Source organism: Pseudorasbora parva, chromosome 2 (assembly GCF_024679245.1).
Source record: "Pseudorasbora parva isolate DD20220531a chromosome 2, ASM2467924v1, whole genome shotgun sequence".
In the NCBI taxonomy this organism is placed as follows: Eukaryota; Metazoa; Chordata; class Actinopteri; order Cypriniformes; family Gobionidae; genus Pseudorasbora; species Pseudorasbora parva.
Genome location: NC_090173.1, coordinates 13742119 through 13756249, shown reverse-complemented (window position 1 = coordinate 13756249; position 14131 = coordinate 13742119). Strand labels below are relative to the sequence as shown.

Sequence of the window (14131 nt, the reverse complement as noted above, 5' to 3'; positions counted from 1 at the left end):
TTGCTGACGCTTCTATTCAGACAGGGAAGCCGTATATTTAGTGATTTTTATTGCTGATACATGATATTTATATTTCCTATGCACAGTAGCATACAGTGGGGTTTCAGTCAGGGCCTTAACTAACAATCCCACAACACTACCATAACAACACCAGATACACTGATACATACAAAATACAATCTTGCACTGTATGCACTACTACGTTGACGCTTGTATGACTCATACCAAGCTTCATAATAATAATAATAATAATTATAATAATTGTAACAGGGGGTCCATAGATGGGAAGGAAGGAGACAGGAACCGGCGAACATTCAAAGACTTAATAAATAATAAACAAAATGAAAGTAATGCGGGCAGCCTCTCACGGACGACTGCCTGCACACACACTCAACAAAATGCGAGCAGACCCTCACGGACAATTGACAACACGCCCAACAAAACATAAAAAACATAACATAAATCCAGGCCTGGTCCTCTCTCTTCTTCTACTGTCATCACTCCTTCTTTTATGCTCCCGAGCATAATTATGAGACCGATGTGGCGCGCAGCTGGCGCTCATTAGCACTCATCACTGGTCCATTCACCCAGTCCCTCACCTCGCTGCTTGCCACAATAGTAATAACTCTTTCCCTGCCAAACACAGAATTTTCCGTTATTTGTGAGAAAACGCTTCCTGGCCAAAAAAGGAATTTTCCGTGTTTTCCCTGTCAGATGCTAGGGGGCGCTTTTACACATCTTATGGATGAGTACTGAACCTCCTGATCAAAACACATGCAATGAAGACTCAGTAAAACAATTGATTGCATGTAATCATATGCATATGTAAAGCAACATGATCATCCACATTAAACATCATATAAATAAAAACTATCTAATGTTACTGAATGAAATGTGGACCCAGGATGAGCTACAGGACTGTAAGCATTAGGGGTGTTGATGGTCTCGATCTCCTCCATCTGTGTTTGATCATCGTTCAGAATCTGATCTGGATACAGTCTTTCACAAAAACGTGATTTTGAAACGTGAAACGCCCTGCGGGAGTCCCCGGACCCCCTCTCAACGGGCTGGGAAGGCAGTCAGATGCTTCATCAACGCCTTTCGGCTCCGAAGTGAATGACAACAGTGCGTGGTGATCGCTTCCGCTTTATACCCGCGCAGCGGGGCGGGCTGCAATATGCAAAGCACGCACGCCAATGTTCATTGGCCCGTTTTCTATATCTCGAAGCTGATAGGGGCTCCCAGAAGTTATCCCCAATTTTTCGGTCTAAGTCTGATGTACATCGAACGTGACCGACTGAAAGGGAGCACCACACACACGCAAACCACTTTACATTATAACAAATTAACTAGGAACATCAACACAGGGCTCATGGACACTGGGATTGTCACAATCAAGCTTGAGAGGGCATAAATCTGTCACATGCTAACTGCTCCTCAACCCCATGCTCCTCAAAAACGTTGGTAGGTCACTTGGACTCTTTCCCTGAAAGTTTATCACTTTGAGCTCAGCTTTAAGTCTGCCAAGGTCAAACTGTGCACCGTAGCTCTCATCTAGGCTCCTGAGCTCTGCTTCAGGAAATGAAGTTCTGCTTGAACTTTGCAAACAGCTGTGCGTCCAGCAATGCAACACACAGTAGACGCGATCCTCAAATCGATTCCTGATTTGTGTGATGATGCTGTCGATTAGCGCTGTATACAGCTGTCTGTAGTGCACACGCGTCTGTTTGGCCTCTGGCTATGCTCGGCTGTCCCGCTGCTTCCGCTGTCCTCTCATAGATGACATCAAATTTTCCATGCTTGCTTTCAAGAATCTGGCAAAAATCTGCAATTCTGGCCAGACTGAACTCCACGTTCAAGCTCTTATTTTGCAGATCTACCATAACTGTGACAAACTTGGTGTTGTTGATCTCTTCTTAGATGGCATTATGTAGCACCTCAGCAACAGCATTTATGAGATCGTTTTGAATTTTCCCAGACATTCGAATAAAAATGGTGGCTGTGGCTCGATGTGTCGCAAGTCGGCATTGTATTCTGATTGCAGAGATAGTAACTTCAAGTAATTACAGTATTTTCCGGACTATAAGTCACACTTCTTTCATAGTTTGGCTGGTCCTGCGACTTATAGTCAGGTGTGACTTATAAATCAAACTTAATTCATACTGACTGACAAGAATAAATATTTAGCTACGTCTACAGCTGTGAGAGGGTGCTCTACGCTGCTCATGTAGCCTACCCGTGAAAAAAGTTAACTGCAAACAGAAAAAACTGTTAGCTGAAATATTAATTTAAAGACAACAACTGAGAAAGACTGAACACAAACAATATGCCCCCAATAAAGAAAATTATATTCTGCAAATTACGAACTGCAGGTATCAAAATATGCAACTGAAAACGATTCACACTGGCAGCGATTGTCTCGCGCAGCTTAGGTTCTCCGGGCAGAGCGTTCAAGCACCCATCTGTGGACTCGTTCCTCCAGCTCTGGCCATCTTGCTTTCAGTCCGCGATTAGCTGTCTTTGTTTTCTTCTTATAGTTAAAGTAATCTCTGCTTTCCGCCAGCCCCTCACAAGTTTCTCACTCACTGGCACGTGGCTCCCGGTCTCCGCACTGATTCTGCCTTGCCAACGCCTGTGAGTGCGGTGTGATGCTCGCATTACAGTATAATGCGACTTATATATGTTTTTTTCCTCTTCATGATGCATTTTTTGACTGATCCGACTTATATTTTCCGGGAAATACGGTACCTCGAATCAGGAACTGCTTCCCCTTGTCATGTTCCCTAAAAGACAATTCTTGCTATCCCCAAAAGATGACACAATCAATGAGGTGCTTCGGTATGTCCCGATTTTCCTTCAGTCTCTCATTATGCAGGCTTCTATCTCGTCTACGTTGGTCGTCCATCTTAAAAATCCACCCTGGATTCACCAAACGTTTTCAAATGTACCACCACAGTGAGGTGACGCTCGCATGCCTGGTGTTTGATAGCTGCCTTGTTGAAGCTATTAAAGCTACACTGTGTGATATTTTCCCCCATCTAGCGGTGTAAAGGTATATGACCATCCAGTGAATATTAGTTTCTGTTCCTCTCAATTCCCATTTCGTTTTAACTCCTACGGTGCCTGATTTAGTCCAAGATTAACATGGCTTCCAGTTAGACCTCTTCCATGAGTGCCTAGCTGTAATCCAGTCATAGTGGTCATATTCGCCCTCAGTGAAATGCTACACAAATCCTTTTCCGACCTTGGCCAGTCCATCCAGCTTAGGTGTAGATCCTTCCTTTTTTTCCATTTTTATTTTTACACATTGTATTCTTTTTCTTATGCATTTGTTATCTCTATTCTAAATCATTTCTATGTAAAGCAATTTGAATTGCCATTGTGTATGAAATGTACTAAATAAATAAACTTGCCTTGCCTTGATGACATCAGCAGGGAGTAGTGCCGACATATCACTGGGCCTCAGGGGCGTTCGGTTACTACACATCAAATTTTGATTGGTTGATGACCCACGCCTGTCAAAATTATGATCCAATGGAAAATAGCAGCTTCAACAGAAGGCTAGCTCTACTACTAGTGCTGGTCTGCGGAACTGTAATGCGTTTAGATGATGATATATGGAAAATACAGCTCAGTCTCACAACAAATAACCACATAATTCTGAAAATATAATTGTAACGTTCTGAAATAGACGGTAATTCCATTTAGACATGTTCAGACACACATTAAATTAATTATTAAAAACAAAAACAAAATTGACAGCCCATCTGCTTATGCATTTGCTTATCTTTATGTCATATTTTTAATATTTTAATTAATTATCCTTTATTTTATTTTGGTTAAAATTTTATTTATTTTTGGTCAAGGTTGTCTGGTCAGAACAGTTTGGATGTACATACTCAGACGCGAGGCTGTAGTGCCAAAAGCCTTTAGAGGAAGACGGTAGTTGAGAACTGCAGTCCACTGAAGGGTCTGAGGGACACTGGTAGCCATCAGAGGCAGAACTGGTTGGAGAAACTCCTCCCTATTTAAGGGCAGGAGTTCACAAGGAACCTGGGAGGTTACTAGTGTGTCTCACAAACCGAAAAACTCAGACAGAGGATAGAGCCCCAAATTTAGTCAGGAATAGTATTTTAGTCTTTAGTTATATATATGACTGTTATTTGTATTTCTTATAGATGTTATTTCGTATGCATATATTGTAAATATTCTAGAATCACTTTAATACCCTACCTATGTAAAGCACTTTGAATAACTATTGTGTATGGAATGTGCTATATAAATAAACTTGCCTTTTGCTCTAGCAGAGTGGAGCAGTCTGACCTCCGCTAAGACAAATACCAAGTATCATGTGACAACTCAAAGTGGAAAATTACCTGAATTCTGATATTGAGAAACATTGTTTTCCTAACATAACAGGTGTTATCAATTTCTAAGGTAATGTTACATAGGCACTTTTTCTGCAATTTCAAGTGTGCACATACCAGAAACTTACGCTGCATGAAGTGACCCTTGGCACATTTAATTCATCACTGCTCTGTAGAACAGTAACAGGAGACTTTAAAACACAAAACCAAAATAGTGCTCAATTATGTAAATATTAACTTAAAATCCATTAAATCTAAACCTGCTGTCGCATGTCAGTGCTGAAGGTTATTATATTTAGGTCAACACCTCACTTGTCTCAGCACGAAAAATACACAAAAGCATTTAAAGTACCATTATTACCATTACATTTTGTTTTTAAATGAAAACACCAATGAAAATGAAATCACCCCATATTGTCATTCATATCGGATGTTATCACAATGTTGGAAGAATTTTTTTTGTTTTTTGTGACCACCATTTTTTAAATAGCAGCTAATTGAGCTAATAGCTGCCTAATTTCTAATCTCCATCTACACAAATCACGGATCATAAACCCATGAGCATCAATGGTAACTCAACTTTCGCCATCGTTGATGTAAGGCTTGTTTGAGATGCATCGGTGCTGTGCAGAGCGATCACCATATGACATCCAAATACAGCGAGACATACAACTCCGTGTGCTTTTGAATCGCTTATGCGATATTTTGATATCATACATGGATCGGTCTGTGCAGCGCTGATGAATCTCGAGCAAGCCTGTTTTTCAGTGTTTGTGTTGCTGCTGCATCACTAGCGTTGCTGAGAAAGATGAGACATATAAAGTGATGTAAGACCTGGCTCTGTGGTGGCTCATGTGGAAAGGCAAACCGGTTCTTAGAAGGCTCATCAGTCAAAACCAACTCCGAACTGATACTAGCACAAGCTCTGAACTAGCACCCGGATCATTCTGGTGAAAAAGGGGTAACAGTTAAATCATTAACACTGCTCAGTGTTCGTATGTTTCCACACTACTGATTGTTCAAATAACACAGAAGCAGTGCTGGAGAACAAACATTTGAAGTCACCATCATGGGGATCAGTGTTTAGTGAAAATATTTTATGATGTTTTTTTTTTTTCCTCTGGCTGCTTTAACTGTGTTTTCTAAAGCTTCTTGTACTGTGGCAGAATAATCAGAAACAGAATAGCAGGTTTAGGTGATGGCGGTTAATGACGATTATCAACATAAAGTGACTGATGAAATTTAAGCGTAATCACTGAAGTGTGTTTTGTTATTAATTCTGTTAAATAATATGCTACTGGCCAGAGGCCTGTTGTATGAAGCTAGCTGAACAAACTCTGAGTTTCAAAGTTTTCAAAGGTTTAGAGTTGATAAATCCAACCTGATTTAGATCCAGAGTTTAATCCAGAGTTAGCGATTAACTCTGAAGCGCGTGCACCTGAAAGTGTTTGCGTTCTCTAATCCAGAATAAGACCTGCTCCAGAGCAGGTTAGCCATGTAGTGTAAGTTACCATGGTGATGAACACTCAAAAATATAATTAATTCATAGATGACGGCCATTTTAATCTAATTCACTTCAATAAAGATAACTATATGCTATTCTAGTCATGACAATCAAGGTGTGGTGGCGCTGCTGTGCAAATTCCACTCGTTTAGTACATGTCAACGTTTTACAGTCTATGATCAACGCAAAGATTTGTAGAAAAAATATAAACGAATATTCACTTCTTGATCTTGGAATTCTGGATGAACAGCAAAGGAAGCTGACCCCAGGTCATTGTTGTCGATTAGTGTTAAGTTAAGGCATGTTATTCCTAATTATGTTTCGTGGTTGGGTTGATATAGGTCTGCTTGACTATCGATGTCCTAAGCCTAGTTGAATGGAGGAATTATGGAATTCGTCAGTAGCCTGACAAGTAACTTTAACCGTTGTTCATGTGAACTCAAAGACAGCCGGATGCTTTGTTTATAGGCTTTATAGTGGGTGGCTTAACCCTACATACATACAGTTAAGGTAATGTTATGACTAAAATCATGATATAAGATTTTTGATACCTCACATCCCTAACTCACTCATTCCCTGTGTGACACTTATGGGCATCTAATAAAATATTTTATAAATAAATAAATAAATAAATAAATAAATATATATATATATATATATATATATATATATATATATATATATATATATATATATATATATATATATATATATATATATATATATATATATATATATATCAAATAAAAGTATGAATACCTTTTTATTTGTTTATTTTTACATTTATTTGTGTGCGTGTACACACAAATAAATGTGTGTGTGTATATATATACACTGTAAAAAATTATTTAGAAAAAAAGTTACCTGGTTGCCTTAAAATTTTGAGTTCATTGAAATTAAAATTTTGAGTTAATACAATGAACATTTTTTTGAGATTTTTGAGACAGCCTTTATTAAAATATTATTAACAGATTTTGTAAGCATATTGGGTAATTATCTGTGTGTTATTTCTGATGACGCAGTAAAACATGCCAAATTGTGCTATTTTCATGATTTATCACATTTTTTATGTGGTTCAGATACAAAAATATTTGGAGTTTCTATTTATTAAACTAATTTCCTTCATTGTATCAACTCACATTTTTAATTTCAATAAACTCAAAATGTTAAGGCAACCAGGTTACTTACTTGTTTAAGTTAAACCAACAAAAACCACCACAATTTTTTTAAAGTGTATATATATATATATATATATATATATATATATATATATATATATATATATATATATATGTATATGTGTGTGTGTGTGTGTGTGTGTGTGTGTGTGTGTGTGTGTGTGTGTGTGTGCGTGTGTGTGTGTGTGTGTTTTGTTTGACTCTGATCTCAGATTCCTTTAATTTCGAGTAAAGGTTACCCTCTCTTATGGCCCCTCCTATACTTTACCTCCAGAGTACATAAGAGCAAGACTATAGCCAACATAACTTAAAGATCTCTCTGACTATGGCTTTAATAGATGCGTTACTCTCACAGAGCTCCAGCACAGGTGCCATACTTGTCCTGCTGTTGTTTTTGGTTATTTTTCTCTTCTTCATCAACTCCAGCTCCCAGGATGAGGGAAAATATCCTCCAGGACCCAAACCACTGCCTCTGCTGGGAAACCTGCACATGCTCGACCTCAAGAAATCCTACATGAGTTTGTGGGAGGTGAGCAAAAATGTTTAAATCAGATGATTGTACCTACTATTTAAACATGTTCCTATTTCTTTTTTTCTTTTTCTTTTTTTTAGATTAATTGTTTTAATTCTGTTCCCATTTGCCTGTGTTCCCTGAAATTGTAGGTTGACCTAGTGTCCTAGTGAGTGCCAGTTTGTTTCATTATCATCACCTGTGTCTAATTGAGTTATTTTGTTACCTCCTGTGTATTCTGTTCAGTTCTCTGTCTAATCTTGTAAATATATTGTTTGGTTTGCATTCATTCATGCTTTTCTGAGTATGCAAAGTTAATAAAGTCTGTTGAATCTCATTTGTCTTCATGAGTGCTAACCAGCAATCATGGCAATGTTCTAACTTTAGGCTAATAAACAGTCGTGATTTAGATCGAGTTTATGAATGGGTCTCGGGGTTAATGTGTGACTAGGTGAACATGCAAACAAGACATTATCCTAAATCATGGGTCGCAGCCTGCGGGCCTATGATATTTTGTGGCCCCCTACTTTACATCAAAGTTTAGTGTTAGGCCCACGCGTTGTTCTGAAACACATCTTTTAAATGTAGTCTTAGTGCAAGTGCCGCGCTTAATGATTTTATTTTCAGAAATTAAAAAATTCCTCACTTTGTGCGCGTGTGTGTGTTTGTGACCTATCAGGACACAAATTTGTATAATAACATTGGTATGACATAGCTATTACAAGGAGAGGCTGACTAACGAGGACATTACCCATGTCCCCAATTTTTAAAAGGCTTATAAATCATATGGAATTAGTTTTTTTTTTTGAGAAAGTAAACTACAGAATGGTTCCTGTGATGGGTAGGTAGAGGGATAGAAAACATGGTTTGTATGGTATAAAAATCATTATGATAATGGATTGCCCCCTCTGTTCACAAAAACAAACGCCTGTGCGTGTGTGTGTTGGCTCGGACCTTCCTCGTGCAGTATAATTGGATGACACCGTGTAGTATAATTGGATGACCGTGCAGTATAATTGGATGACACCTGTAGCTCAACCGGTAGAGCATGGCGCTAGCAACGCCAAGGTCATGGGTTCGATTCCCAGGGAAAGCAAGAACTGACAATAATGTAAAAATGTGTACCTTGAATGCAATGTAAGTCGCTTTGGATTAAAGCATCTGCCAAATGCATAAATGACACCGTGTGATTGACATACAGGATGTGAGGCTGATCAGACAGTCAAAATGAATGTAGTCTAACAGTGCTCGTCAATGTCAAAGTGATTGAGATCAAATTAACGTAGGCGGGGTTAACGTTCTCTTTTGGCTCGTGCAGTCTTCACACACAGATGAGTGCGTCAATCAATCGCTTAATGCCGTTGCGTAGAGAAACTATTCTTTCCGGTGAAATCACAAAACAAAATGCACACAAACATGTCCATGCTCTTAATATACAATCATTGATGAAGATCTTTGATGTCCGAGTATTGTATAATTGTATAATGTATTCAAAACCCATAACCAAAATCGCATATTACTTAACAATTAGTTAATAGTGATGTGCCTCAACAAGTAAAGTCATAAAATAATTATAACTTTGTAAATCATTAGCTAATGATTCATTAAAGCAGACAACTGGAAGTTGAAGTACATAGCTTTTGCCATTGTGGTAATTAACACATTCATTTACATTATTAGTTATTATGCTATTAAGGAATTAATACATTTATTTAATAGCAATATTATATATTATCTTACCATATAATTAATAAAGTCTGTTGAATCTCCTTTGTCTTTAGTTAGAAAAAGAACATAATTGCCACTATTGCTGGTTAGGCAATTCATGCCATTGGGCAAAAGCACAAAAAGAGGGGCCATAGATAAGCTGATGCCAATACATAGATAGACTGATTATGCATTTAACAAACTAGGTCACTGTTCACACTAGGTTAATAAGTAATATAGGTAATATGTGACCATTGAGGGAATACTATGGAGGTGTTGTGCTATGTGTCGATAGATAGATAGATAGATAGATAGATAGATAGATAGATAGATAGATAGATAGATAGATAGACAGACAGACAGACAGACAGACAGACAGACAGACAGACAGACAGACAGACAGACAGACATTAATGGCTTTCCTGGATCTTTTCTCTCTTGCAGCTGTCAAAACGATATGGTTCAGTTTACACAGTGCACTTGGGCCCCAAAAAAGTGGTAATATTATCAGGATACAAGACCGTCAAACAGGCACTGGTGAACCTTTCAGAGGAGTTTGGAGACAGAGATATTACACCCATATTCCATGATTTCAACCAGGGATATGGTAAGGTTTTTACATTCACAGCATCACTCGAACACTAGAGAGTAAAAATACGTCTTTAAAGTGGATTTAAAAGCATCCACTGATAGAGAGGCCCTGCTGTTCAAAGGTACACTGTTCAAGTGTTGAACAGAGTACCTTTGGTACACTGTTTAAAGCTTTGCAGGCGACTACAGAGAAAGCTCCATCACATCTTGATTTATTTTAACATAATAAAAGAGGCCACACAAGTAGAACTCAATTTAACAAATAACAATTTAATAGAAAATAAGTCAAAATAATAATACAACAACTCAAGAAAAAATAAAGACAAGAAAAACAATCTGGAACTGAAGAGGAAAAGGTGAACGGCCTAAGTCCAACTCCGCCATGTCTCTTGACTGGAGCGCAATCACTGGTAATGCACCACGCCTGTTCCTGATGCTCACTCTAGAACATAGAACAACGCAACCTTGTGGAAAAACATTGTAGGCCATAATGACAAACTTAAAAACATGAAACAACACCAAAACACATTGTGACAAGATATAAACAGACTTGTATACAGTTATAAATCATCTGTTTGTATTTTAGTTTCTGAAATGTGAGGTCCACTTTGGAATAATGGATAAAAAAAATTCTTTTGTAGGGATTGTGTTTTCCAATGGTGAAAACTGGAGAGAAATGAGACGCTTTGCTCTCTCGAACCTGCGAGATTTTGGAATGGGCAAGAAAAGAAGTGAAGAGATTATCATTGAAGAAACACAACATTTAAAAGAGGAATTTGAGAAGTTTGAAGGTAAGATTGTGAACCACAAGGACAAGGTAATAATGTGACTGAAACTGATTTAAGTATTAACATCTTGTTCGCCCATGTGCAGGAAAACCATTTGATACAACTCTGTCAGTTGCCATGGCTGTTTCAAACGTCATCTCAGCCATTGTCTTCGGCACCAGATATGAGTACACCAACATTAAGTTACATCAAATGATCAAACGAACTTATGAAAATATGAAGATGACTGGATCAGCTTCAGTTCAGGTACCCAGACATTGCTGTACAATCCACCAATAATTCATACAAGGATTTATATATTTTTATTATTCAAGAAATACAATAAATATTTGTTATTTTTTATGTATGATTTTGAGTGTTAGTCATGCTGTATGTACAGTGTTCAATTATTAGATTATGATTATTTCCAATTCTGCTTGTTTGCAGCTCTACAACATGTTTCCCTGGCTTCGTCCTTTTGTGGCTAATCAGAAACGTATCGTGAATAACGTCAGAGACACAATCAAACAAAGCGAGGAAATAATAAATGGTCTGAAGAAGACTCTGAACCTTCAGGAGCCCAGAGGAATCGCTGACTGTTTCCTGATACGACAGCAGAAGGACGAGGTACTTTTTATAGCTTTAAATCAAATGGCAATAATCTTTTTAATGTTCTGACATCTTAAATATTTTGAAATCATTGTCATGATTTCTGCAGGAATCTGGCAAAACAGACTCTTTGTACCATTCATTGAATTTACATTATACAATCAACAACCTGTTTGCTGCTGGCACTGACACTACGGCCACAACACTTCGCTGGAGTCTTCTGCTCATGGCCAAATACCCTGAAATACAAGGTATGGCTTGTATATGCATATATTTGAATACTGGGGGGAAAAAAGGTATTGAAACAATTGTAACTTAGAAATTGCTTGTGAATTTTTGCAAATAATTACAAAGAAATGACAATTAATGCTTATAATTAGTATGAATTTATTAGTATTAATAATTAAGCAACAGCCATATCACCCTGTAGCCCAAGACTGGTTTCCCCCTGAAGCTAAGCAGGGCTGAGCCTGGTCAGTACCTGGATTGGAGACCAACTGGGAAAACCAGGTTTCTGCTGGTAGAGGTGTTAGGGAGGCCAGTAGGGGGGCGCTCACCCTGTGCTCTGTGTGGCTCCTAACACCCCAATCCAAAAGACGGTGCTCTTTGACAGTACAGTGCCCCCATCACTATACTGTCAAAGAGCACCGTCTTTTGGATGAGACGTTAAACTGAGGTCCTGACTCTCTGAGGTCGTTAAAAATCCCAGCATCCAGATTACGCAGAGTATATTTCAAGTCTGATGACTCGCAAGCCACATGATAGGCAAAAGTGAACTCTTTACTTGAGCCTGGGGTAAAGGTACCCGACTTACGCACCAAGGGCTGATTTTTTTAGGATTTGACCAGAGAAAAGAACAGAGAAAGTTACAGGCATGTGGAGGGAGAAAGTTGCACTGCTGGTAGTAATGTCCGAATCAGATAGTCCATGAGTTAAAATCAAGTCCAGAGTATGACCATGTGAATGTGTTGGGCCAGATACCCTCTGAACAAAGTCCATTGAGTCCATTAGATTTAAAAACTCCATTGACAATTTTACAGACATACAGCATACATGAACATTAAAATCCCCCAGCAGCAATATTTTATCATGGGTAGTAGCAAGATCCCCCACAAACGCAGCAAATTCATTAAGAATGTTAGAGTTTTGCTTAGGTGGACGATACAACAAAGCAACAGGGTTTCCCAGCAGTAGTTGAGATAGTTCTCAAAACTGCGATACAAAACAGTGGAAAGAGTTCGGCAAGGAAAGGCGTTTTAAAAATAATCACTAGACCCCCTCCGGGACCAGACACAAGCGGGGTGTTAAAAAAATTACATCCTTGCGATACCAGCTCAGCAAGCGCGCATAATTCTCCAGGCTTAATCCATGATTCTGTAATACAGAGGCAGTCCAAGGCTTGCATGGTGAAAAAGTCGTTTAAAATGAAGTTTTTATTTGCCAGGGAGCGTGCATTGACAAGTGCCCTTTTCAGAACAAAAGATGACTCGCTTACCAGCGGTGTTTCCAGCTGTGTTGCTCGACACAGCGGTCGGAGATTGTGAAGATTTGCTCCGCCACAGTGGATATGATGTTTCATACGATACAACAAAATTGGTGTATTTAATGTTGTCACTGTCCTCTGTCAGAATGTCAAATTGTTACAACTTTCCTACAAACTATGGGCTGCCATAGACTTCAATGGTGGAATAATAATAATACAGGAACAGATACAATAGGCGCCTAATAAGCACCTTCGGTGTTTGCCCCTTAATTATTGTTTACAGTCAACATAGAGTCCTCAATTATAGTCAAGTTAAAACCAGGACTATTGCATTATGTTATAATAATTTTAATAAGTCTGAAAATGTAATTATTAACCATGCAAAGTGCCAGCTATTCAGTAATGCTGTTATATACGTTCATACTGTGGTCTTTTTAACTAAGACGAAGTCCAAGATGAGATTGGTCGAGTGATTGGTGGACGTCAGCCAGTGGTGGAAGACAGAAAGAACTTACCATACACAGACGCTGTGATCCATGAAACGCAGAGATTTGCAAACATAGTACCCCTTGGTACCCCCCATCAGACCACCTGTGACGTTCACCTGAACGGATACCTCATCAAAAAGGTCTGGCTCCAATAAGAGCATGCTGTGTTCTTGATTATGTGTTTGCACCATTTATCATTGATCAGTTGTGTTGTTTTGTGCAGGGAACCAGTGTGTTCGCGCTACTGGTATCTGTATTAAGGGATGAAAATGAGTGGGAAACTCCTGACAGCTTCAACCCAAGACACTTCCTAAATAAGCAGGGACAGTTTGTCAAGAAGGACGCCTTCATGCCCTTCTCTGCAGGTTCAATGGACTTCTAAATCACCAGTTATATTATGCCATCAGAGGTGATTTTTGTTAATACTTTGCTTATTGTTTTCTCAGGCCGCAGGGTTTGTCCTGGAGAGAGTTTGGCCAGGATGGAGCTCTTCCTGTTCTTCACTTCCCTCCTTCAGCATTTCCGCTTCACTCCTCCTCCTGGAGTGTCTGAAGATGATCTGGATCTCACTCCAGTCGTGGGCTTCACCCTGAACCCGAACCCATACAAACTGTGTGCAGTAAAGCGGTCATAAAGTTATATATACCGCAAAATATTAACTTGTATTGGACTAACATGGTCATTTAATGTGTGTTTGTGTTGCATTTAGGTTTCATTTGGAAACACGTTCAATGTTTATAAGATTCTTCCTTTATGGCATAGTGGCTTTGTTCTTCTTATGTAAGAAGAATATATAAGAATTTTAATATGTAAAAATATTTTTTCACATTAAAGACATTAGAAACAACTGTTGGTATTAATGCTTAACCCCCCCCAAAAAAGTTAGCATGTAAATTGCACTTATGGAAGCACTTTGGAAATAGCTG

The 14131-nt window shown here is 38.6% G+C and overlaps 1 protein-coding gene across 1 annotated transcript; it reads left to right on the top strand.

Annotated features, from left to right (window-relative positions):
• The first annotated feature begins 7346 nt into the window (after positions 1–7346).
• Positions 7347–13860, top strand: LOC137092396 (cytochrome P450 2K6-like). Its single transcript, XM_067456649.1, has 9 exons — positions 7347–7578; positions 9712–9874; positions 10500–10649; positions 10732–10892; positions 11073–11252; positions 11344–11485; positions 13161–13345; positions 13429–13570; positions 13652–13860. Exons 1-9 carry the CDS (start codon positions 7375–7377, stop codon positions 13837–13839), a joined length of 1515 nt encoding a protein of 504 aa, XP_067312750.1. The 5' UTR covers positions 7347–7374; the 3' UTR covers positions 13840–13860.
• The last annotated feature ends 271 nt before the right edge of the window (positions 13861–14131 follow it).

Bases quoted from the DNA above. Each gene is read 5' to 3' on its own strand.
- LOC137092396 (XM_067456649.1), top strand. From the start codon at position 7,375: ATGGCTTTAATAGATGCGTTACTCTCACAGAGCTCCAGCACAGGTGCC. The intron at 10,650-10,731 runs GTAAGATTGTGA...GCCCATGTGCAG, and splicing joins GGAATTTGAGAAGTTTGAAG to GAAAACCATTTGATACAACT. The intron at 11,253-11,343 runs GTACTTTTTATA...TGATTTCTGCAG, and splicing joins TACGACAGCAGAAGGACGAG to GAATCTGGCAAAACAGACTC.